The sequence below is a fragment of the Bos javanicus genome, chromosome 9 (assembly GCF_032452875.1).
Source record: "Bos javanicus breed banteng chromosome 9, ARS-OSU_banteng_1.0, whole genome shotgun sequence".
NCBI lineage: Eukaryota > Metazoa > Chordata > Mammalia > Artiodactyla > Bovidae > Bos > Bos javanicus.
Window position 1 is genome coordinate 40,461,313 of NC_083876.1, and position 27,756 is coordinate 40,489,068.

Below are 27,756 nucleotides of genomic sequence, written 5' to 3' on the forward strand. Positions count from 1 at the left end.
TACTATATCCTCTAGGATATGTTCGTTTATTTCATCTGGTAGTTGACAAGGTAGGTCTTTGTCAGGAGTTTTTTTAGAAACGCCACAAGAAGGACTAGGTGTGGGACTACAGTCACCAGAATGGTCAGTTACCCATTCTCTAGCTACCGCTAACAAAAACTGTCACTTTATTCTGTGCATTAAGGCTACAGTAAGTTTTAAATGCATTGAATAAACCACAATTACTCAAATATAAACCCACTTTTTAATACCATTTTTGAGTTTTCCAGAGGACATTGTAGTTTGCCAGGTATTGATAGGATCAGTCAACTTCTTTCATATATTTATTAAACCCTAATATACAAGTGGGCTTAGTTATGTGATGGTCAGTCCTCCTGTCTCCCGTTCTTGTCGATGCTATGGAGGCGTCATGAATAGTCACCATGCTGACTAGCCTCTTGTCTTTCCATATAAGAACAATCACTTCTCCCTTCTGTAAAAATGTCATTTCTCTTCTCTGTAGATTTTAAGATTTCTCCTTCAATTGGTTTGTAGAAACAAGATTCTCTCTTATAGTTCCACAGACTTTGGTTTTAGTTTTCAACAATATTTCAGATGGACACACTGTTGTAATATAATAATTGTCTTGGTAAATATAGTGCCAAGAACCAAGATAAGGTTGTAGGCCCAATAATACTGTTTCCTACAGTTTCTTTCTTATACCTGTGTGAATCTCAAGGTTGCATATATATCCAGCTTTCACTTTCACTAAACTTCCTGACCAAAATTCCAAGTTTTGTAAGTTTTCCAGGATTATAGGTTTTTGATCCTCTCCACTTTATCACTGCCTCATCAAGCTCTTGTTTGGGTATGTATGTATGTATGTGTGTGTGTGTGTGTGTATATATATATATATTGAGATTTTGGTAGAAAATAATCCAAAAGAGGTTTGACTGTTGAAATTCTGTCTCCAGGAAGTGGAGTTTCTGAGTTACCATTAAAGTAAAGAAATGTCATTATTTGTTCAAACCTTCTCATCATAAATCTTTCAAAGATCAAATAAGGAATCAGTCAACCAATATTCTTTCCAGGGTGGCTTTATTTGTCCCATCAAAATAATTAATCTAAGAAACTTTTTCATGTCACCACTGGTTATATCAGTCCATTTTAAAGCCTTATACTTTTAATATGGTTTTTCATTCTGTTGGTGATACAAGTTTGTTTGAGAAGCAACCGACTCGAAAAAGTCATTACCAAAAATTAACTCTGGTATTTTACTAACACTTTGTTGGTTATTACATCCAATAGTTACTTTACACTGACACAGCTGTAAAGTTTTCTAATTTTCATGAAATGTTCTCTTCAATCCACTCTTTTGTAGAACCAAAATAGCATTCTCCATCACTGTTTCATTTTCACTTTCTATATCAGAATCAATCACTAAGGTTTTTTGTCTTTTTATTGATTTAATATTCACACTGTCTGTATCAGAACTATATTCTGAGGAACTATCATCTTTCTAAGACACTGGTATATATGTCTCTTGGACAACCAAAGAAAGTATCTGCATAAAATTCACTGAAAAATTCTTCACTCAAAATTTCACAATGCATCATTTTTGAAAATTTTATGGTTAAAAACCTTGCATTTATAATATAAACAATGTTGGAATGAAAACCTAATGGAGGACATGAGTAAACCTATGGCTGATGCATGTTGACGCTTGGTAGAAACCAACACAATACTGTAAAGCAACTATCCTTCAATTAAAAATAAATTTAAAAAACCTAATGGAGCAAAATGTGAGCAATGACAATCATAAGCTGTATAATAAACTCTTGATTAATTTTAAGCTTTAACAACTTTGCGTGGTGATACAGTTAATAATATACCAGTCTCTAAAAATGTATTGATACGCCTCTGGTCAGTAACATTTGGGTAACAAAAGATGTATTAATATGTCTCTGATCAATAATGTGTTAGAATCCATTGGTCCATCTTACACTTGGAATAAGTTTTCTTATCCATGGATGATATTTTTTTAAAAGCATGCATTGGTCATTTCAATAATACTGACTCACTGAGTTATGAAGATCCTCCAAGTGGTAAGACATTTCATTATACAATATTTAAAAAAAAAATTCACATTGGTTAAGATCATTACCAATCTCATCTCACCAGAAAAATCTTTTAAGTATTGCTCATGATGGTGGATACAGGTTTCCAAAATTCTGATTTTGGCTTGAAATATCTAACATTATCACTGGTAACAAGTACTTTCAATTGTTTTTCTTAAAGTGACAGGCTTACTGTGTTCATTTTTGAAAACCTATCTGCCAAATACTCAAGTCTGAAGACCCACAGTTTCTCTCTCAGTCATTATTTTAATTAGTGTTCCATGAAAAAAGCAATGGGTTCAGCTCTCATATGTGCTTTTCCTTGAGACAATCTCCATATTTTGATGTACCGCTACTGTTGCTACTGCTAAGTCACTTCAGTCGTGTCCAACTCTGTGCAATCTCATAGACGGCCGCCCCGCAGGCTCCGCCGTCCCTGGGATTCTCCAGGCAAGAACACTGGAGTAGGTTGCCATTTCCTTCTCCAATGCAGGAAAGTGAAAAGTGAAAGTGAAGTCACTCAGTCGTGTCCGACTCTTAGCGACCCCATGGACTGCAGCCCACCAGGCTCCTCCATCCATGGGATTTTCCAGGCAAGAGTACTGGAGTGGGGTGCCATTGCCTTTTCCGATTTTGAGGTACAACAGAATTCTTTTATGCGCATCTCCCATTTTGCCACAAACCATATTAAAATGACATGCATTCAAGGGTTGATACTTTAGTAATTCCTTGATGAAGCACTAAAAATTAAGTGGAACTAGCCTACCTGCCTCTCAGTCTTACACACACCACACACACACACACACACACACACACACACACACAAACACAAACACACCCTTGACCCTTTTCTCATGGCCCCTCCAATCCTGAAGGCCTGGCTGGGGATAAAAGTACATTCATTTTAGGAGCCAGGCTAGAGAAGGACTGACTCAGTGGGGCTGGAGGACTCACTAGGAGTGTGCAGACCACATGTGAGCCTCACTGCTTTGTGCTTTCTATAGCTTCCTTTGGTTTCGAGGTGCCAGGTGTCCCTATCTGTAACTGTCCGTGCTGCCTGTGGGAGGCTCCTCCACTTTTAGATGCACCAGTAGAAGCATGGGTTGGAGAAATTCCAGCTGCCTGGCTCTGGATTTCATGTTTTTGGACTTTGGGTTTAAGTCCCAAAGAAATGAAGTTCGAGTTCCAGATTCATCATTTAAGAATTCTATAACTGAATCAACTGCAGATCCTCTGCAGGCTTTCTTAGATAATCAGAGGACTGAGTCCAGTGATCTCTAAACATCTTCCAGTCCCCAAACGTTGTGGTCCTAATATGCTAAACGCATGTGTGCACAAATGGAACATTCTGAGTATGCTGTCTTGCGCCCTTCTTCACAACTCTGACTGTATTTTTGAATCTCTAGAAGTCATTACAGACAGGTTTTGGGAGGAAAGAAGTATGCAAAGAATTCAGATGACATTAGCTGATTTTCTCATGATGAGACTATTGGGAAATATCCAAGATTCCATATGTAAAGAAATTAAATGCTAAAATGAAATAATAAACTAGTAAACAATAAATTCAATTTAACTGTATCATTTACATGATATATAAAACCAGTAACTGATTTCGTTACAGCACGAGAAAATGCAATTAAGAGTTAATACCTACTGATATGTTCAATGACATGTGTTAAAACCATTCAAACCAAGTAAAAGCAAAATCTTTGGGCAAGTAAGAGTAAAAATGAGTAGAAGAGCTTGTAAAGGATGAAGTTATTGGTTTCAGAAGCTTCAAATATAATTTTATTTAGAGTTCCCAGAAACATACCTAAAGTTATATTTCGCTCTTTTTCTATCTACTAAATATTTACTGATGTTTCTGAGATGATCAGAATTTTTTTCCCTAGCTCTATTACTGGCACCCCACTCCAGTACTCTTGCCTGGAAAATCCCATGGACAGAGGAGCCTGGTGGGCTGCAGTCCATGGGGTCGCTAAGAGTCGGACACGACTGAGCGACTCCCCTTTCACTTTTCACTTTCATGCATTGGAGAAGGAAATGGCAACTCACTCCAGTGTTCTTGCCTGGAGAATCCCAGGGACGGGGGAGCCTGGTGGGCTTCCGTCTATGAGGTCGCACAGAGTCGGACACGACTGAAGCGACTTAGCTGCAGCAGCTCTATTACTGAAAGTAAATGTATCTGAACATACTAACTCTATTTAGTCAATTTACTTCCCTATTTTCCAACCACATGATAAAGGAACTACTAATTTAGCTATTCATCCTTTGATAAGTCTAAGAGTTTTATATTTAAAGAGGTATTACTTTGATGTACAATGCTTAAAAAGCACTAATTGACTTTATTTTGACATTAAGTAATGAACTTCTAACACAATTATAAATAGTAAAACAAAATGGTTAAGAAAGTCAAGATAGTCTCAAGGCCTCTTTTTTTCCTGCATGAGGAACAGGATATATTTTATTCAGATATTTTGGGACTTAATTAGTGTTTTGGTGACATCACACATACAGAATAGAAACTGTGACCCTTCACCAATGGATGTAAACCATCTTATACAGTGTTTTTGCAAGCAAATGGAAGATTTTTTTCAGTGTAAAAAGTTTCCTTCTTTGCAACTGAGATCAAATTGCCATAATTTTTTTTTTAATTGTAAGATTCTAAGAGTAAGTTAAATATAAAAAGAAGGCAAAACTTTCAGAGTTTCTCATATTTGGAAACAACAGGCAAATGGAAATCAAGAAATCATGATTCGACTCTAAGCATGTTGATCAAGGGATTCTTTAGCTTCAGCAGTCTGAACTGAAAATAAGAAAATCATGGATCAAGATGTCAAGGTAGGTTGTCCCCAAAGTCATCCCCCTCACAAGATAGGTACTTAAACAAGTTACTATTGTGAAAATTCCAGAACCCAGGGGGTGAGGTGGGAGCACCCCCTTGGACCCACAGAGACCAAGAAGGAAAGCATTACAAAGGTAAGAAGAAGGTCTACACTCCAACTGCATTGCCCATTCTCTGGATACTTACAGGCCACATGAGATGGCCCCTGGGCCTATAGCTTTTTGGGGGCGTAGGGGAAGGGGGAGAAGAAGGACCCCAAAGTAAAAATTCAGCTCCCCTAGCACTGTAGGATGCTTCCCAGAAAGTCCACTTGGGTCTCCCCTCACAGGGATCACTGGGGAAATCTGTGGGACTTGACCATGGAGACTCAGGAATGGAGAAGGGGGGCCAGATTTACAGTAACCATCAATCAGATATTGGCAGAACACATTCCTCTTTGCAGCTACAACTGATCAGAGATTGCAGCCAGAGGCTCTTTCCATCTGCAGAGCTGTGCTGGTAGCCCTGTCTGGCCAGGGAACTTGGTGGGCAGTGGAAAAAAAAAGGATGCTAATTTAACATTGCAAAAACCTATGAATGTGTAAATCTCACTAGTAATAGTGAACACATGGTCAAAGTCAGATTCTCTAACATTGTATTGGTGGTGCATAATTTGCATGCAACTCTACTTTAAATGTTAAAATGCATTAAAAGCAACCATAAGTAGAATAATTTGTTACTGGGCACAGTAAGTCCCAAACTTTCAAAGATGTGAACATGCATCTGCATGTCCAGTCATGTACGTTAGTTCATGTGTCTGGTGTACACTGTCCTGTGCATGTATCCTCTACGAGTAGTTGTGTTTCTACTTTACTGTACAGTACTGTACAGAATACAGCAAGTAGCACACTATCTTTATTTCAAGCCCAGGATGTCCAGAAGCAAGTGTAAAAGCAGTGGTGATGTAGCTGATACTACTATATTCTTCAAGGTACTGTGTTGTACCGTAAGATTAAAAACGTTTTCTTTTTTGTGTGTGTTTATGTATTTGTGTGAAAAGTATTATAAACCTAGTACAGTAAGTGCTATATACCCTACTGTGTTACTTTGATATTCTAGGCTAATTCTGTTGGACTTATGAACAAATTGGACTTATGAATGTGCTCTTGGAACAGAACTCGTTTGAATGTAGGGGACTTACTGTATATAATAAAAAGATGTAAATGGTATCTTCAGTAACCTAAAACACAATGGATGGTGGGGTAGATATAAAGGTGCAAAGTTTCTGTATGCTGCTGAAGTTATTATCACCTTAAAAATAGAATATTACAAATACATTTTACGTAAGTTTCATGGAACCATAGGAAAAAAATCTGTAGTGGTCACAAAAAAGACTGAGTAAAGGAGTCTGAGTGTATTGGTATAAAAAAGTCATCAAATCACAGAGGAAGATATCAAGAGAGGAAGCAAGGAACAAAAGATCTACAAAACAGAAAATTATGAACAAAATGGCAATAGTAAGTCCTTGCCTATGAATAATTTCTTTAAATGTAAATGGACTGAATTCTCCAGTCAAAAGATACAGTGGGTGAATAAATTAAAGAAGAAGATCCAGTGAAATGCTGCCTGCAAGAAGCTCACTTGAGCTTTAAGAATGCACAAAAGGCCCCAAACAGCCAAAGCAATCCAGAAAGAAAGAAACCATACTGGCATAAAAACTGACACACAGGTTTATTCCTGAGCTCTCAATTCTGTTCTATTGGCCTGTGCATACATGGCTGACTAATATTTGACCAGGGAGCCAAGAGAATAATCTCCTCAATAAATAATGCTGGGAAAACTGGATATTCTCATCCAAAAAAAGTGAAAATGGACCTCTTTATTATGCCACATACAAAATAACAACTGGATGAAAGACTTAAATGTAGACCTGAAACCATCATTTTCTTAATACAACACTTGATATTGGCATCAATATCTTGATATTGGTCTTGTCAATGATGTAACAAAAGCAAAAATAAATGGGGCTACATCCAACTAAAAAGTTTCTGTACAGTAAAAAGTGATCACGAAGAGGCAACCTATGGACTGGAAGAAAATATTTGTAAACAATGTATCTGATAAGGGGTTAACAGCCAAAATATCAGATCAGATCAGTCGCACAGTGGTGTCCGACTCTGCGACCCCATGAATCGCAGCACGCCAGGCCTCCCTGTCCATCACCAACTCCCAGAGTTCACTGAGACTCACATCCATTGAGTCAGTGATGCCATCTAGCCATCTCATCCTCTGTCGTCCCCTTCTCCTCCTGCCCCCAATCCCTCCCAGCATCAGAGTCTTTTCCAATGAGTCAACTCTTCACATGAGGTGGCCAAACTACTGGAGTTTCAGCTTTAGCATCATTCCTTCCAAAGAAATCCCAGGGCTGATCTCCTTCAGAATGGACTGGTTATATCTCCTTGCAGTCCAAGGGACTCTCAAGAGTCTTCTCCAACACCACAGTTCAAAAGCATCAATTTTTCAGCACTCAGCCTTCTTCACAGTCCAACTCTCACATCCATACATGACCACTGGAAAAACCATAGCCTTGACTAGATGAACCTTTGTTGGCAAAGTAATGTCTCTGCTTTTGAATATGCTATCTAGGTTGGTCATAACTTTCCTTCCAAGGAGTAAGCGTCTTTTAATGTCATGGCTGCAGTCACCATCTGCAGTGATTTTGGAGCCCAGAAAAATAAAGTCTGACACTGTTTCCACTGTTTCCCCATCTATTTCCCATGAAGTGATGGGACCAGATGCCATGATCTTCATGTTCTGAATGTTGAGCTTTAAGCCAACTTTTTCACTCTCCACTTTGATTTTCATCAAGAGGTTTTTAGTTCCTCTTCACTTTCTGCCATAAGGGTGGTGTCATCTGCATATCTGAGGCTTTGATATTTCTCCCGGCAATCTTGATTCCAGCTTGTGTGTCTTCCAGTCCAGCGTTTCTCATGATGTACTCTGCATATAAGTTAAACAAACAGGGTGACAATATACAGCCTTGACGTACTCCTTTTCCTATTTGGAACCAGTCTGTTGTTCCATGTCCAGTTCTAACTGCTGCTTCCTTACCTGCATACAAATTTCTCAAGATCTGCATCAGGTGGTCTGGTATTCCCATCTCTTTCAGAATTTTCCACAGTTTATTGTGATCCACACAGTCAAAGGCTTTGGCATAGTCAATAAAGCAGAAATAGATGTTTTTCTGGAACTCTCTTGCTTTTCCCATGATCCAGCGGATGTTGGCAATTTGATCTCTGGTTCCTCTGCCTTTTCTAAAACCAGCTTGAACATTAGGAAGTTCACGGTTCACATATTGCTGAAGCCTGGCTTGGAGAATTTTGAGCATTACTTTACTAGCGTGTGAAATGAGTGCAATTGTGCAGTAGTTTGAGCATTCTTTGGCATTGCCTTTCTTTGGGACTGGAATGAAAACTGACCTTTTCCAGTCCTGTGGCCACTGCTGAGTTTTCCAAATTTGCTGGCATATTGAGTGTAGCACTTCACAGCATCATCTTTCAGGATTTGGAATAGTTCAACGGGAATTCCATCACCTCCACTAGCTTTGTTCATAGTGATGCTTTCTAAGGCCCACTTGACTTCACATTCCAGAATGTCTGGCTCTAGGTCAGTGATTACACCATCGTGATTATCTGGGTCGTGAAGATCTTTTTTGTACAGTTCTTCTGTGTATTCTTGCCATCTCTTCTTAATATCTTCTGCTTCTGTTAGGTCCATACCATTTCTGTCCTTTATCGAGCCCATCTTTGCATGAAATGTTCCTTTGGTATCTCTGATTTTCTTGAAGAGATCTCTAGTCTTTCCCATTCTGTTGTTTTCCTCTATTTCTTTGCATTGATTGCTGAAGAAGGCTTTCTTATCTCTCCTTGCTATTCTTTGGAACTCTGCATTCCGATGTTTGTATCTTTCCTTTTCTCCTTTGCTTTTCGGTTCTCTTCTTTTCACAGCTATTTGTAAGGCCTCCCCAGACAGCCATTTTGCTTTTTTGCATTTCTTTTCCATGGGGATGGTCTTGATCCCTGTCTCCTGTACAATGTCACGAATCTCATTCCATAGTTCATCAGGCACTCTTTCTATCAGATCTAGGCCCTTAAATCTATTTCTCACTTCCACTGTATAATCATAAGGGATTTGATTTAGGTCATACCTGAATGGTCTAGTGGTTTTCCCTACTTTCTTCAATTTAAGTCTGAATTTGGCAATAAGGAGTTCTTGGTCTGAGCCACAGTCAGCTCCTGGTCTTGTTTTTGCTGACTGTATAGAGCTTCTCCATCTTTGGCTGCAAAGAATATAATCAATCTGATTTCAGTGTTGACCATCTGGTGATGTCCATGTATAGAGTCTTCTCTTGTGTTGTTGGAAGAGGGTGTTTGTTAAGACTAGTGCATTTTCTTGGCAAAACTCTATTAGTCTTTGCCCTGCTTCATTCTGTACTCCAAGGCCAAATTTGCCTGTTACTCCAGGTGTTTCTTGACTTCCTACGTTTGCATTCCAGTCCGTATAATGAAAAGGACATCTTTTTTGGGTGTTAGTTCCAAAAGGTCTTGTAGGTCTTCATGGAACCATTCAACTTCAGCTTCTTCAGCGTTACTGGTTGGGGCATAGACTTGGATTACTGTGATACTGAATGGTTTGCCTTGGAAACGAACAGAGATCATTCTGTCATTTTTGAGATTGCATCCAAGTACTGCATTTTGGACTCTTATTGACCATGATGGCCACTCCATTTCTTCTGAGGGATTCCTGCCCGCAGTAGTAGATATAATGGTCATCTGAGTTAAATTCACCCATTCCAGTCCATTTCAGTTCGCTGATTCCTAGAATGTCAACGTTCACTCTTGCCATCTCTTGTTTGACCACTTCCAATTTGCCTTGATTCATGGACCTGACATTCCAGGTTCCTATGCAATATTGCTCTTTACAGCATCGGACCTTGCTTCTATCACCAGTCACATCCACAACTGGGTATTGTTTTTGCTTTGGCTCCATCCCTTCATTCTTTCTGGAGTTATTTCTCCACTGATCTCCAGTAGCATATTGGGCACCTACTGACCTGGGGAGTTTCTCTTTGAACAGTATGAAAAGGCAAAATAATAGCCAAAATATAGAGGAACTCAAACCACTGAACAGAACAAAAACAAACAATCCAACTAAAATATGGGCAAAGAATGTGAATAGATATTTTTCCAAAGAAGGCATAAATGGCCAACAGGAATGTGAAAAGGTTCATCATGAAATGAAAACCAAAACCATGATGAGCTCACCTCACAGCTATTAGAATATTGTCAAAAAGGAGAGATGACAAGTGCTGGCAAGAACATGGAGAAAAGGGAACACTTGTTCATTATAGTGGGAACATGAACTGGTACAGCCACTACGGAAAATAATATAAAGGTTCCCCTAATAATTAAAAATAGAACTACCATATGATTCAGCAATCACAATTCTGGCTATTTATCTGAAGAAAACAAAAAACACTAACTCAAAAAGATATACATGGTTCACTGCAGCATTAGTTACAGCTGTCAAGATGGGAAAGCAACCTCAGTGTCCATCAATGCATGAATAGATAAAGATGTGTTATATATAAACACAAAGGAATATTATTCAACTATGTTAAAAAAAGGAAGTCTTGCCTTATGTTAAATGGATGGAACTTGAGGGCAATTTGCTAAGTGAATTAAGTCAGATAAATACCATATGATCTCCCTAATATATGGAATCTTAAACAACCCCACCCTCCAAAAAACCCCAAACAGATTGGTAGCTGCCAGAGGCAGGGGCTGAGGGATAGGGGAAATTGATGAAGGTAGTCAAAGGTACAAACTCCTAGTTATAAAGTAAATTCTGGAGATGTAATATACAACATGGTGACTATAGTTAATAATACTGTTTTGTACATTTGAAAGTTGCTAAGAGTAAATTTTTAAATGTTCTCACCACATACACACACACACATATACAACTATTACTATGTAAAGTGATGGTTGCATTAATTAACCTCATTATGGTAATCATTTTGCAGTATATGCATACATCAAATTATTACATTGTACACCTTTAACTTACATATACTATATGTCAATTCTATCTTAATAAAGCTGAAAAAAATTTAAAAAGAAAATCATGATCCTATTTTAGCCTGTCCTGCTGCTGCTGCTAAGTTGCTTCAGTCGTGTCCGACTCTGCGTGACCCCTTAGATGGCAGCCCACCAGGCTTGCCCATCCCTGGGATTCTCCAGGCAAGAACACTGGAGTGGGTTGCCATTTCCTTCTCCAACGCATGAAAGTGAAAGGTGAAAGTGAAGTCGCTTAGTCGTGTCCGACTCCTAGAGACCCCATGGACTGCAGCCTACCAGGCTCCTCCGTCCATGCGATTTGCCAGGCAAGAGTACTGGAGTGGGGTGCCATTAGCCTGTCCTACTAACATATAAACTAATAAGAACATCAATGGTTCGTCAGTTGAGACAATCATGAGACAACTGCCAAGAACTCTGTGTTGTTACATCTAAAACTGAAAATATACTATAGTGAAATGAAAACTAACAAATATTTATCATTTGTCTTGCCATCTGCTTCAATTTGTTAACCCTGACATTTCTTTTTTTTTCCCATCACACTGAACTATTGCATGACATTCCTTAAAGAAGTTAAACTACTGAATATTACTCATTCCTAATTTACTTAATGCTTACCGCACCTTAGGTATTATGCTATGAACTGCAGACACAAATGCAGGTAAGCCTTGCCCTCAAGTAACTTAACAGTTTTTTTTTTAATTAATTTCAGATTTAAAATACCACAGCTTTTTTTTTTTTTTTTTTATTCAAGGACTTTCTGTTCCCATTAAATTAGGAGGGATGACAGAAGGATGGTTATAAAATGAATGGACCTTTAATTTTGAAAACAATGCAATTGATTTCTATGGTAATACTTCTTAAATTTCTTCATAAACCATAAGAAAAATAATATTAAAATGCTAAACACAGAAAATTACTGATCCAACATTAAGACTATTGATGCCTATTGGTGGATTCTAAACACAAATTAGGACTTAATGGGATTTGTACTTTATTTTTAAAATTATGTGTAAAAGGCCCAAAGGGTTCTGAGTCATATGTAGGATGACAGATCTATATTTAAATATACAATTGAAATACTTTTTTCTTGTATTGGAACCAAAATTTTATCTTAGCTGGGAAGACTTCTTGCAGAAGCTCAGAGAAGACAAGGGCAATGAATACATCAAACCTGGGCTCACATCGTCATTGTGCAAAAGGAAAGGCTGTTAGGAAGGCACGGTGACATGGCACAAGACTCAGTAACCACTCCATCTGCCCAAAACCATCCCACTCACCTTCCATCCACAGAATTGATGGTAATTTGGTAAACCAACAAAATAACAAAAGGTTAAACAGTTACAAAATGTGATTCTTTATGCAGAGCTAAGAAAACCAATGAGTAATACTCTTCACGTGGCCATATCAGATATGCAGATCTGTTCCCTCAGGATTAACCTGCTTGTTCATGTGAAAAAATAAGTATTTTAAGGGCTAAAAATACATTTAAACCCCTAAATTCTTCATTTCTATCAGTAATTGGAGGATCTCCCCCCCCTTTAATAGGACCATGAATCTCCAAAACATTTAAAAAACACATATAATAATCTATTTAACTTGGACCCCATCAAAGAAAGATACAGAATTTAACTTACTTTCTTTTAAAATCAAGAGCCAAAAAAAAAAAAAAACCACCCACAAAATCACTGAGTCTCTGTAAAACCTCTTGCTGTTGTTCAGTCGTGTGGACCCTTTTCAACCCCAAGGGCTGCAGCATGCCAGTCTTCCCTGTCCCTCACCATCCCCCGGAGCGCCAGACAAATCACCTGATCCTATCATTGTCCCAAGCTTGGATTTGTATTTCCAATTCTGGTGACCAGATCTAGTCAACATAGTTAAACACTCCTGCCTCTAACACATTCCTCACACCTAATTAGTTACCAAATTGTACCATGTCCTACAGAATCTACCCTTACAAAATAAATCCCCTTATTTCAGCAGCCAAAAGCAGACTCCAATCACTTCTTTGCCCTGAGGTTTCTAATAGATGTGCTGTTTATCTCTTGGCCTCCAATCCATTCTCCATGCTATTTCCACAGTAACTTTTATCACATCCCTGATTAAAACAGGCTTCTAGGACAAGGGTCACTCTCTCTCACTTAGCATCTCTTTCTCATTGTTCCTGTCGGTCTGTATCTTTGGCCTACTCACTGAAAATCCCCTTGCATTAGACACTGAATTCTGTATGGGTCTCCAAAAGTGGTGTGTGGTCTTGAACCTTTGCCCTCTCTGCCTTCTTCAACCAGATAACTCCATTTTCCCTTAAAATTTAGCCTGGGTGAAGCCTGCCCAGGAATCTGATTTGTATTCTTCTTTGCACTCCCACAGCTTCCTCTTCACAGCACCTCCCACCTTCACAGCACCTCCCACCACCTGGAATTTGCTGACACCAGGGAAACCCTCAGAAGCAGAGACTTTCTCTCTCTCTCACTCACTGTGTATTAATGTACATACACCTACCCTGGCATATAGTGCCTATCATGCCTTACTGTATTACAAAAGTATGCCTTGGGCTTCCCAGGTGGCACAGTGGTAAAGAATATGCCAACAATGCAGGAGATGCAGCTGTGGTCCCTGGATCAGGAGGATCCCCTGGAGGAGGAAAAGGCAACTCACTCCAGTATTCTTTCCTGGGAAATTCCATGGGTAGAGGAGCCTGGCAGGCTATACAGTCCACGGCATCGCAGAGAGTCAGGCACAACAGTGCACACACACAAGTATATCTCACCTTACAGAATCACTAGCTAGGTTCTTGGAAAAAAAGAAAAGCCTATACTGGTGGGGTGGAGACTCCAGTCCTCGTGTGAACCTGCAGAATTTCCATAAGTGGTATGCTTTGTAGTCACCAAAATAAAACAGTCAATATACTAAAGTTTTAAAATATCAGAAGTTATTTTAGATACAGTAAATTAATTACACAATTACCTATAATTAAATTTCCATTTATTACTCCTTATATGCTAGAAACCTTTCAGGATAGCCTTCTCTGAAAGGTTCAAAAAATTCACCCTGTTCCATTAAATTTTCTTGTTTAACATAGTATGCAGGTGCTATAATAGATAATATTCAGAATGCAGGTACTATTATAGATAATATTCAAACAAAGAGGCATTCACTTTTCTGTCTTTCCTTTATACATCCAATAGCTTTTCATTTTGCCTTTCAGCTGGAGCTTCCTGCTACCTCCTTCCTTTGCATGGTCATCCCAGTGCTCAACTCATTGTAAGTAATGAGAGTGTATTTTCCAAAGCCTGCATTTACTTTACCCACTTTGGATACACCACAGAAACCTCTTACACCTCTTTCTGATCCCTTTCCGTCCTGACCTCTCCTGTCTATTCCAAACAGAAATTATTCACACATTTTCATTCAAACAACAAACATTCATTAAGTGCCTGGATAATGGGAACAGAGTTAAGATTTTTAATTCATTTGGTCTCAGAAAAGGTGCATTCATATAAACTCAATCTGTGACTGTTATCCACAGGGAGAAATGCATTTTGCACAATGCTATATTTATGTATAGAAATAGAATTTCATGAAACAAGACTCAACCCCTGTGCCATGCACTAGAGCCTTCTACTGGACTCTATTCAGTTTCTTTTCATTTTGTTGTGTGGAGGCCTACCAAATTAATTTCATGAGACCCACTAATGAGTCTAGAATTGTAATCTGAAAAGCACTATCCTAAAATACAGGAAAGAAATTTGTGTTCTGGAGAGATTACTGTATTTTAAAAACTAAACAGAGTTAAAAATACCCTGGAGGGGTTGGAAAGAGGACGGCAAAAGAAAAAAGAGGGAGAAAGAGAGGAAGGTAAAATAAACAGGGGGTTGGGGGAAGCAGAAAGAGATCATTAGAAAAGCATATAGAAAAAAGCCAGAGAGGGTTAAAGAGAAAAATAAAGGCCTGAGCCAGAGAAAGAAAGACTTCTGTGGTAATTTCTGGGTCACAACCTAGTTTCCTTGGGCTGAGGAACTGCTGTCACCATCGTCTCCCTCCTATGGAGCGAATTAGCTGCTAATCATTGATCACTGCTTCCCAACTGCTCTGATCCTTAAACCTTTAAAGACTGTACCCCTGGGTGTTTGGAAAAGATAACAAGAGTGACCCATAAAATACTTTTTTAGCCTGCAGCGGAGATGAGAATATTATCTGCAGAGGACTAGATGAAATCCACGGTGGGGTGGGAACCCCGGAGTGACATGTACATAGCGACACAGCATCGAAAGTGACACCACGGAAAGTCAACAAAGTTGAGCTAAGCACGGCCTAATGTCATGCTCACCTCACGGGTGCGAAAACATGCCCTGACTCTGTGTAAAAGCATCCTCTGATGAGTGAGAGGATCCCCTAGCCAAAGCCGAAACCCAGGGGCATTCCCTCTAAGGTCAGCAGATGCTGTTTATTGTGAGATGTTCTTAGCAAATAAATTCAACCTATGGTCTTAATACAGTAAACAGTTATTTAGCTCATCCTCCATTGGAAGGATCCTAAATTAGACAGTTTTTTACCAAACTCCATGTATTACATTTTGAACCATTGCTGAGAGACAAATGTTTAAACAAGTGAGACATATACCTGGAATAGGTGAGCCGTGGAATAGCAGGCACTAATAATACACGTTTTCATGTTCTTAACCTCCACGGATTGGCACATATTGCTTAGTTAAAAAGTGCTGAGAACTGGGAGTGTACAATGAGGGCAGGGTGGTCCTGAATACAGTGCCCCACCTGCCCAGGCTCAGCAAGTTCTTCCCTACAGGCCTGTCTCACTCTGCATCTGGTCACAGGTGCAAGTGGAAGCAGGACAGAGAGGGGAAAAATGCTAAACCCTTGATGTGTTCACTCTTCTCCTCTATTAGAAGGTACTAGGGAAACAAACAGGAGAGGGCAGGGGGTTTATGAGCAGGAAGCAGAATAGGGGAAGAACTAACAAGTGATCACGGATGGATGAGGTGGGCCGTGAGAAATGCTCACGGCGCCCCGCGTGTACTCGGATAGTAATGGGGGCAGGGGTGAGAGTCAGCACATTTCAACAGACATTTACTGAGCACCCAATTTAGGTACAATTCAAGAGGCAGCAGGGGAACTTACAACTTAGGATGGCAATGACCCTAAACAGCAGTAACACTGTTCCCAGGACGTCTTAACCTCCATACCATGTTATGAATCAAGCAAAGTGTGCCTGCCCAGGAAGCAAGTCTACATTTGAGGCAATATGCTCGGGACCAGGAAAAGAATAAAGGCATATTCTCTTTAAATATTATTTAAAAAAAAAAAAAGTTCAAGCTCAACAGGGCAGAAACACTATGGTTTGCATCTGGAGCTGCCTATAAACTAGATCATGTCAGAGGATCAAAATAAAGACTGTTCACACTAATAACCCAGTATTTTTACCACTGTGGTTATAAAAGCAGTTGGTAACACTAGGCATTTACAGCTTAGTGATGGACAGCCAGCTCGTCTGGGTTGAATGTCAGTTGCTGTTTGACCTTGGGCAAGTTATATAACTTCTCTGTGGGGTTTCCCCATCTGTAAAATGAAGACGATAGTTAAGACCTACTTCCTAGAGTTATTGTGAGAATTGAGTTGATACAGGTTAAGGTACATAGAACAGTGCCCATCACGCACTGCTCAGGAAGTGTTGCCTGATGTCGCTTTTCCCTAATCACCACCCACACACTGAGGGAGTGGCATGAGTCAAAGGGAGGGTCATGCTCAAAGAGGATATAACTGTGAGTGTTTGGGCTGACAGTGCAGACACTGACCAGTTTGGGGTTTAAGATCCACTCCTAAGAAATGTCCTGCAAGAGCACAAGTGACCATGTCCAGCTCCTCCATCCAGTTTTCTATACTTCTGCTTCAGGAGCTCCTGGTCTACTGGCTCCTTGCCAGTTGATCACTGTCAATATATTTTATATTGGTTGTTACATACCTCATTTAGAAAAGGAGTACTTGTTTGCCTCATAATTTCAAGACAAACTGATAAGACTATGAATTATCCAGAGATCAGTAGACACAAATGTATATAAACTTAAAAAAACTTGCTATATTTCAAAATATACTAGAACCTGAACCATAACAAGATGAGGATTTGGAGCATCTCACATAAATCTAATTTCTCTTGGTTTTGGCACAGCTTTAAAAATCTAAAATTGAATAGCTGACATTTTAAGAACCTAGTTACAGAGTTTCAATTTAAAGCAAGTGCACAGGCCACACGCACACACACACACACACACACACCAAAAAACAACACTCTTGAGCAGTTGCCATGACAACATAATACAAAGCCTACCAAGCTCTTTGTTATCCTGCTAAAGATGCTGTGCAAAGATACTCATGTTAGATTCTTTACTAATTAAGTGGAAAAGGTTAAAAAAATTCAAGATCCACATGGTTTGTATTTTTTTTTATCTGTGCTAAGACTCAGAAAAGCAAATACTAAATACTGTAAGAAAAAGAATTTAAAAGTAACTTATCAGCAAGACCAGTTACAGATCAAAGTAGACACAATGTTGAAGGAAATGGGAAGATGTTTTTCTTTTATTTTGTAAGCTATATTCCCTTTAGTATCTGCTCCTCCTAAATTGTGCTATACTATTTTAATGGAAGAATCAGTTCAAATAATACAATTTGATAACAGAGTCTCTTACTTTACCAACACATTTAAACACTTTTCCTTCTTTGGCCACCTCCAATGGCACCCCACTCCAGTACTTTGCCTGGAAAATCCCATGGATGGAGAAGCCTGGTAGGCTGCAGTCCATGGGGTCGCTAAGAGTTGGACACAACTGAGCGACTTCAGTTTCACTTTTCACTTTCATGCATTGGAGAAGGAAATGGCAACCCACTCCAGTGTTCTTGCCTAGAGAATCCCAGGGATCCGGAAGCCTGGTGGCTGCTGTCTATGGGGTCACACAGAGTCGGACACGACTGAAGTGACTTAGCAGCAGCAGTATCAGCTTATCTGGGAGCTCATACTTCCGTATGCTAACTAGATCTAAGAAAGAAAACCTGTTTCTAAGTTAATGAGCTCTTATGTTTTTAAAAAGAGAGAGGAAAAAAATAGTGACAGAGGAGAGAAAGAAGGGATAAATAGACCTTTTGGACGCTGTGATAAAATAATCTTGGTTTTCCTTCCCCTTCTCTGATTAGCCATCTCTGTGTCTCTTCTGTGTTAAACCCAGATCCCCTTAAGACTCACCTGTAGATCTCCTCAGTCTGTTATTCTCTTAAGTGGTGTCATCTTTGACCAATGGCTTCAGTTATCATCAATATGCATTCACAATCCCAGAGCCTCTTTTCTGAGTTCATATCAGTTGATTCAACTGCTTCCTAAACATGGCCACTTTGGTTCCCCCTTGAAAGGCAAATGGGGTTCTCCTACAGTGCTCTTTACCTTGATAAATGGCAGGTCCTAATAGGTATTAAGTACCTATTTGCTAAGTGAATGAATCAATCAATCAATCAGTCAAACCTACTGCACAAACCAAAAAACCTAATGACCATCCTTGGTAAGGCCTTTTTTCCATATCCAACTCCTCTCTATTTTACTTCCTAAACATTTCCTAGATTCATCTCATTTCCAAAATTCTCCCAGCCACTACTCTCTAAGCCACCAATCTTTGCCTGGATCACTACAGTAGCCTCTTAACAATCAGGAACACACAGATATAGTACAGACAGAAATCGGGCAATCAGTATCAATGGTTTATTAAACTAACTGATAAAGTTGGACTAAGAAAAGGGAAGAGAACATTTACTAAATGTCAACTCTATGCCAGACACTGATCTAGACACGTTACATATTCCACCTCACTTAATCACCACAGTGACCCATTTTCATAAAAGAAACTCAGCTGAGCACACGGCATCAGGGAGCCACTCCTGGTCACAACCTCTGCTTTGCTTGGTCCCAAAAAGCAGAGAACAATGATAAATACAAAGAAGAATGTGATGATCACAACATAATGAGAACATATTAAGCACTTTGTATGCATGATCTCATTGAAAGTGTCACCACCCTCCCATGAAGCAGGGATTATTATCACATTTGCAGATAAAGAAACTGAGCCACACAGGACTTAAAATTACTTGCTTAACGTAAAAAACCCCAAAAGTGGCAGAGTGTTTATTTAATTTACTAAACAGCAAGTTAAAAGAACTGGTGAAGATACAGTGCTAGAAAAGACAAACCACTCCTGCCCTCAGGGGTCTGGTAGTGAACTTGAGGAGCTTGTCTCCAGGATCAGATCTGTTTTTTCATCCCGGCCCTACCCACTGGTGGGAATCCCCCAGCAATTTCAATCCCATTTCTAAAGGGCGCATTTCAAGCACAGGTCAGGCTGCCAGCCTCTTCCACATGCCCATAGATACCCAGTTCTCCTCCAATAGGATACCAGGAGGAGATGCTTTAGTGCTTATACTAATTTGGTCCCAATATTTCTCTTACAAAGTCTTAAAGGCATGAATACAAAGATTATTTTTACAAGGTCTAATCTAGTACTTACAATTTTATAACTCCATCTGGGCACCTGGAACAGAACTGCTGGCTGCTCTTGTCTTGTTTATGTTGACTCTGCCCCAGCTGCACAAATCTACAAATTATAATGTGTAAAAAAAAGTAAGCTAAAGGAACTACCTGCCACAAATTCAGTAGATCACACAAATTGTATGGGTGTTCGAATGACAGTAATATACTTCTATCAGAAAAGCACACAAGAGGACCCTATGTGACAGAAGACTTGGTTTATAAATGACTGCCTGATGTTAGAGTGGGTTTATGGGAATAAAGGAGGAGGAAATGCTTAAAATTTAAGTCATAACCATGGATATAAAAATGAAAGAAAATGTTTACTTTGTTGCATTCTGTTTACTCAAACGTGGTATAGAACCTGAGCCGAAATGTTCCTGAGGCCAGGAATTTGACCGTAACCCCTTGCGGGTCTGAGGGTGACCACAGCAGGAAGCAGAGGGAAACAAGGGGAGGGGGATGGTGCTTGGGTGAGACAAATGACAAGGAAACGGCAGGATCAGGCTAGAGACCCAGCTCCTGAAGCAAGGATGCTGCTAAGATCCCAGGACAAGGACTTGGTTCCTCAGGACCACAAGAATCCCCACACGTACACCAGCCACTACTAAGGGTACTTTCAACAGAGACAGAGGGGGCTGAGGAGACCACCTGCTGAGCTTCACTGGCCCACCATGCCTCCTCAGAGAAGCCTCCAACAACACTAAACCGGACTTGTAGCTAAGGGCCAGAGCAGGCCCCAGGCCCACTCAGCAAGGTGAGAGGATGCCTAGCAATGGGCCCCTGATATTTCTCAAGTACACCCATCTGAGGTGTGGCCTGTGCTCCATGCATCTATCTGACCCTCAGGGATGCAGCCTGTAGTTTTTATTAGGTTTTTTAAAGGTCAGGAAAAGTGCTTCAGAAACTACCAATTATTAAGTCATTACAGTGCTATGAAAAAGTTTTAAATTCGCTTAGTCTTGTCCAGCTTTCATCTTCAGCAAGTGAACATCACTGACATGTACACTTATGCTGTCTGCAGTAAGTAGAGTCGTATTAGTCACTAACTCCAGATAATTCATTCTTCTAGACCATGTTGCTTACAGAGGTCTACTTCAACTACTCTTAGAGTTGAGTGACAGAGTGTGGCAGCTGTTGTGAATGTACTGTGTGTCCAGGAGTGAGGAGGGTGTGGCTGAGTTCTCAATGACTCAGTTGACTTCCAGTAGGACAGTATATATAGTCATACCAGTGCTTCTGCAGTTAAGAAATGCTATATATTTCTATATTTTACATATTCTACAGCAGATCTTACTAATTTGAAGTAGAGAGCAAAAAATAATCAGTTCAGTGGATTCTGCAGAACAAATACCCTCCTTAAAAAAGACCTGAAGACTAATACTCATTTATATTACATTTTACGTAAGCCAAACTTACATAAGTGGGACCATGTTCATTTGTTTAATAATTATGAATTCTTAATACATATATTAATACTAGGTTGAGGTGGTGTTTAAATGGGTGTTTAATCCTTAGGTTTTTGAGGATTTGGGGGTGAGGAATTCTTTAGAGAATCTGATAATTATTAATCTCTGCAAACACACACAGACACATTTTTAGGTACGTGATTTTATGGATACCTTTTGGTAGATCTCCACCTTTTAGCTAGATCTCCCTAATAAAAGTCTATAACACTCTGAATTGGTACCTTTTCATCACTGCTTCCTTTTTCCTCCCCAGTCACCACTCCCACCAGGGCCACATCCACCCCCTCCACCCACCCCAAGCTAAATTGAATACAAAGTCCTCAACTGTCAATATCCCAAGTTCATTTTGTAAGAAGGTACTTGATCTTGAGAATTTGTTAATGCAGGAATGCAGAAATGCATTTGAACTTCAGTTTGTAGTTTATATTCAGGCAGTGAAAATATGTGTAAGTATCATAAACTTTTATCATTCAGGGGCCCAAGAGTCTCAGACAGTAAGAAGGGTTTTTAATTCCAAATATAAGTTGTTTCAGAATCTGACCTAAATGCTACTATTCCAAGTGGAAGTCACTTCCTTCTGTATGGTTGACTACTTTCAATTTTTAAAAGTTATATTAGATGTAAGTTATTGTAATACATTTGCATTTGTCCTTAGTTTCTCTTGAAAATACCTTACCTTAAATAAATGGAAAGATCTTCTTCTGAGAGGCCATCTGAGAGGTTGATTCCATACACCTCTTTCATGGGCTGGACTACATTCTGGGGTCAAAAATAAGGGAATCAGGAACAGTTCTTAGACATCTAGCACATTAATAATTTCCAAAAATGAAGAAAACGACCCTGTGAATTTTCCATAAAAACCATCACAATGTTTCAACATATTCATTAAATTTCTCAATGATTTTTAAAATTTTTTATTTCATTTTCACTAAAATAGATTATAGATACAAATTAGTTGGTAATTACTAATTGCTTTTGTATAATGCAAGAGTTGGCAAGCATTTTCTGTGAAGGGTCAGGCAGTAAATACTTTATGTTCTTTGGGTCACATCATCTCTGCCACAGCTGCGTAATTCTGCTGTTACAGGGTGAAAGCAACCACAGATAACATATAAACAAATTGGTATGGCTGTAAATAGGCATGGCTGGTTGTAAATTAAACTTTACTTAGAAAAAATGGCAGCAAGCTGCTTTGGCCAATAGGCTGCACGTTGCCAATGCCCAGAATAAGATTTAGTTCCCATATCATTACATTTTATTTGCCATGTCTACCTCAAATGACTTCTGGCTCTTACTAGAAATCCAGTTCCCCTAAAGCTAAATTTGATTTTTCTATTGTTCACTTGCCTTTTGTATTCCCTCAATATACTATCAATATCAAATTCAACAGGATGAACTTCCCACTGGGATTAGGCAGAGATTGTGAGGCCCAGGTGCAAACCCTGCATTCCCTAATGTGCTAAGCAAGGGAACAAACAGACCTCAAGTGGATGGGTTGCTCAAAGAGGGACAGGACTCGCCTTAAGAATTCTGAAGTGACAAGAAATTTACTATTACACGTGGAAGCAAAAATACCGATTTCAGAAACCATTTTCAGTAATATCTGTGCCAAATGTATTTGTCTCTGCAGCACCTCCAACACGGCGCATGAGAATGGTGGAGTGAGGTGATGTAACTCTTCCTCGCTCTCAGCCTTTCGGCTGAAAGCGGGATGCTGGAGCTGGCTGTCCAGAGCCTCACTGGACAGCAGCCTCTCCTGCGTCCCTCACCTCTGTCACTTTGGCACTGTCGCCCAGGTCGGTCATCTTCACTGGGGTGGAGCGCTGGGACACGGAGCCCTCCTCTTCTCGGTCGGTCCCGGAGTCGTCTTCCGAGCTGCTGGACACGGCCTCCTCGCTGGGCGGCGGCGGGGCACTGGCGGCTGTTTTCCGCTGTAACACGGCTTCTTCTCTGTTGCTCTTATTTCTTTAAAAAGATGAATATGGATGTGAAGCATCTGTAAACCGAACCCTCAGTGCTCACCGCGTATCACTCTGTCCCAAAGCCTTAGTCCTGGAGAAGTGTTAAGAAAATGACTGTGAGAAGCTAGCGTCTGGATTCAAGTTGTGCTGAAGGGCAAAGTTTAATAGTTTATCATGTACATGTACTGACCTTCTATGAATTTAAGCTTTGCTATGAATTCAGAAAATAAGCAAGTGTGTGCTTGCAGTGTGCAGAAAAGCCTTTCTACCACTTGGCTGCTGTGTCTTCCCTTTTGGTAACTGAAATCAGGATTTTCAAAATTTATAGTACAGTAGAAGACTGTTATATCTGAGATATTAGTGAAATTACCTATAACTTGTAGAAGCATCAAGAAAGGGTCGATAGCCAAATCCATGTGTGTTTCTGGCCTTCCTATGAATTTTTATCAATCACAGTGGCAGCTGATTACTTGTACCGAAGTAATGAGCAACTGATGAACATAAACTAAGATTTTAAACTGTTTTAAAACAATTTATTAGTAAATAACTATGTTTGCTGATGATGTCTTCTAATAATAGAGAGTGGATGAGGGGAAACAGAAAAAAATATACATTATTTGCTTTTATTTCATTGCCAAATTTGACAGTAGTCAGAATACTGTTTTTTTCTTAATTAAAAAAATGTATGGTAATATTTTTGGATTTTATGAAAAATATTTAATATATTTAATATTCTTACTTGAAAAAATTATCTGCAAGGGACTTGAAATATTCTACATTTTCTAGAAAAGAAAGATGTAATACTATCTAACCATGGGTTAGATATTAGAGAAAATAAATTCATTTCTGACTTCATGAAACTAAAAATTAAAGTTGATACATTTCAGAACTATACACTAATATAAATGGTCATTTATGTATTTGTCCCAGGAACACTTTAAATTCTAAATGTCCTGAGGACGTTCCTTCTTTTAAATTCCTCATAGCACCTGGTCCAGGACACATATTTAAGCCACATAAGTGGTGTATCTGGGAAATAGTAATATCAGTATATATCTCATTGTATAAATCACACATGTAGTTAGAATCCAATTAAGACCCTGTACACACTCCCAAATACAATTAGGACTCAAAATCCACGGTCTGGCCAGGGCCTAGGAGAATTCTCATCACTGGGATCACTCAGGTCAGTGGCAGTAACAGAGATGCGCAGACTAGGACACATTTCATTCCAAGTCTCAAAGCATAAAGATTTAAACGTGGTTTGTTCTCTTCCTCGTACTGCTGTATACAATAAAATAACAGTCATCCCCCACACAATGTTAACGGAGTACACAGAAGATCTATTAAGTCCTCTGTCTGAGCGTTTGCTTTAATGTTTTCTCCGGGTGCCAGCAAAAATAAACACAACAAATACACATTTTTACCTAAGTCTTTTATGTTGCGGGAAACAGAGGATATGGAGTTATTAAAGGACATACATAACATCTGCTACCTAACTTTATGCCATCTACAAAACATCTAATTTAAGTAAAATGTACTGTGTTGCTGAAATTCCCATAAATTCTACTTTAAGTGTCAACCATGCTTTAATAATCCCAGTTTTATAAATAAGCTATCTGTATAGATGCAGTGGGCTTCCCAGGTCGTGCTAGTGGTAAAGAACCCACCTACCAATGCAGGAGACGTAAGAGATGCAGGTTCTATCCCTGGGTCAGAAAGATTCCCTAGAGGAGGAAATGGCAACCCACTCCAGTATTCGTGCCTGGAGAATCCCATGGATGGAGGAGCCTGGCGGGCTACAGTCCATGGGATCACAAAGAGTCAGACATGACTGAAGTGACTTAGCACGCCCGTGGATGCAGTGTATATACTATGCTGTAAACTATATGACTTGAAGTTATTAGTTTTGGGTGAAAGTGCTATATTATTTTTATGTGAATCTTTAAAATTTTATTCTACATGTAAATCTTACCCCAATACCGATTTTCCGGTTTCATCTGGCTTACGTACAGTAAATGGACTTGGATCAATACCAACGGTCTTAGGCATGAAGTCACTGAAGAAAGGGGAAAAAATTCCATGTGAATCACTGTCCATCCAGATGGTATCGGCTTCCCTCTCTATTCACATTCTTATACTGTTCCTTCTTAGCCTCCAGAGGTATATATATTCTAAGTGAAATACTCAGAGGAGTTTAGGTGATCTGGGCCATAAGACCCCATGAATTAATGGCACTCGGTAACTTCAATGTTAGCAGTCTTCACTGTGAATTTTCTCTGATTAAGAGGCCCAACGATTTTGAATTCAAGATTTTGTTTTCTGGAGCAGAACTGATATCTGAATTACTATTAAGATTCATCTCTGGTTGTATATCATGATTCATTTTCAAGTAAAATTAAACTCATAAAACTGATGGCAAGACAGTAAGCTGCTCGGTTTTATGGACAATGTTTTTATTACACTATACCACCTAAGGAGGCAGGCACAATTATCAAAAACACAGTGATATGAATTGAAGTATCAACATCTATCTCATTAGTCTGGAGTTAATTCATTATAACACTGGAACACTTTAAATAGAAACTGTTAATTTACCACTTACTGTGATAAGCTGAAGCTACTTCCTCATGATACAGGGGCTACCTTACTATTACTGCTGATGCCAGATAAAACTCCTTAATAGATGCCAAATAAGCAATCGTTACATGATTTATGCAGATAAGACTCATAACTTCTGGCAAGGATACTGCTCCAAGCATGTGACTCAATATTACATTTTTTGAAGGAAAAGAAAGTAATATTGAATCTGACTCAAAATGCCTACTTAACAGTTTGAAAATGCTCCTTTCAAATGTAAGTGGTTTAATTTTTCTTTCTTTTTGAACTACTCAGTTGATCTTCATGATTTATGGATGACATATTTGAGAATTTGCTACTCACTAAAATTTATGTATAACCCAAAGGAAAATGACAATAACCTCACAGTTAAAACTGCTAAACTTTAACAAGTATAACTGAAAATCAAGCAAGTAAAAATTCCAAACTTTCTATCTGAAACCAAAGAAAAATGTAGAGTGATTTCTAGGAAACAAACCATGAAATATGTTTCACCATGCACTATATTAAGTTTAGGCACACATATATCACATTTGAAGAAAATGTGAAACACAAAAGGTAAATACAAGAATGCAAACTTTAGTATAAAACATAATGGTCAAAAACTGATTTTCTGAGCCTCATTTCTTAATCTAGACCCATCATTTTCCTAAAAGGCCCCATTAAAGTCCAAAAGAGACAGAAAAATGAAGTATGTTCAAAGGTGACAGACCAGGATGGAGAGCTGTCCAACAATAGAAGGACTGCCTCCTGAGTAATGGGCTCCCAACTGCAGAAGGAATTTCAGAGGTTGGACAACCACCTGCAGGAGGCATGCAGAACAGTAAAGGAAGACATAGCTAAACAAACTAGGAAAACCACAGTTCCCCAATGCTTCCGGTTTCAGAGAATTCACAACATACCGTGCTGAACTCGTCATAGCCAAGCAAAAGGTGTCATCAAAGCTACTCAGCTCGTATGGTCGAAAGAACTCATTGTGGATGTCAATCTCCTCTTCATATTTGTGAAATTTCTTCACTACTAACTTCTTTAAGTTCGCAGCACAGATAACTAAGAGAGATACTGCCTGTTACTCTTAAAAGTCTTCAGATTACATCTCCTAAACACTTCTGTCATGGCAACTGTGTTCACAGAGAGTACACTGAACGAGGCTCAGATCGTGCCTCTGGCACTAACACACTTGGAGCTGAAACCAGACATGTGCACAGAACATACACGGCAAAGCTGAGCAAGACAATCGCCAAGGAGGCAGAGGCCTCTGGAAGCTGGGGTGGGAGTGGGGAATTATTTAAGAAATCAAATCACTCAATTCTTTAAATTCCTTTTTTCTCTTAAATAAACACCCTCTGCCTTAGAGATAAAAATTATGCAGCTATTTTATTAAATTTTCCATTATATTTCAAATCCTCTTTATTATGGGCAACATTAGGTTGTTAAATTCCTATCTCTTTTCCTAGAACAACTGAATCTTCTTAGCAGCTGTATGATTTATGATTTTGTCCAGAATTTCAAGATTAACAAATGCTTTTTAAAAGATAATTAATAATTTGTGAAGAACTTATTTGCAATCTTCTTACTTTATGGCCTGCACCATACCATCCAAAAACGGGATGGTCAAACGTGACTAGATGGAATCTTCAACTGGAGTGTTTCAGATTGGCAATAGATCGTCGCATCCTTTCACAATTGAGAAAACTGGCTTGTCCATGGTCGGAAGAATCAATAATAGAATCAAGAGCAGACTCTGTTTCAAACTGATCAATTATTTAAACTTGGAAACATTGTTCTAATATGTCAAAATACATCTGAAGGTATTCTTTGAATGTAAAAACTTTCCTGCCTTTCTGACAAATTAATATGTAATTTTCAGTGACTAAAATACAGTTTTATACATATATCTGTACCTTTTTCACTGCTTAGATATAGGGAAAGTTTTTATTTCTCCTTGTGAATGGGTCCTCACTTCCTCCCCTATTCCCCCCAAATATGTAGGAATATATTAAGTACTAATTTTAAATGATGAAATAATATATCCACTAAACATCTGAGTGACATACCTGATAACTGGTAAGA

The 27,756-nt window shown here is 39.0% G+C and overlaps 1 protein-coding gene across 3 annotated transcripts in view; it reads right to left on the reverse strand.

Moving 5' to 3' along the window:
* FIG4 (FIG4 phosphoinositide 5-phosphatase) overlaps nucleotides 1-27,756 on the reverse strand; it is a 172,298-nt gene that overhangs the window by 34,196 nt on the left and 110,346 nt on the right. For all 3 annotated transcript variants that reach the window (XM_061427579.1, XM_061427580.1, XM_061427581.1), the window contains 5 exons: nucleotides 26,586-26,733; nucleotides 25,040-25,123; nucleotides 22,873-23,068; nucleotides 21,780-21,862; nucleotides 19,615-19,701 (listed from right to left, as the gene is read on the reverse strand). In XM_061427579.1, coding sequence (XP_061283563.1) covers nucleotides 19,615-19,701; nucleotides 21,780-21,862; nucleotides 22,873-23,068; nucleotides 25,040-25,123; nucleotides 26,586-26,733 — 598 coding nt within the window. The remainder of the gene's footprint in view (nucleotides 1-19,614; nucleotides 19,702-21,779; nucleotides 21,863-22,872; nucleotides 23,069-25,039; nucleotides 25,124-26,585; nucleotides 26,734-27,756) is intronic.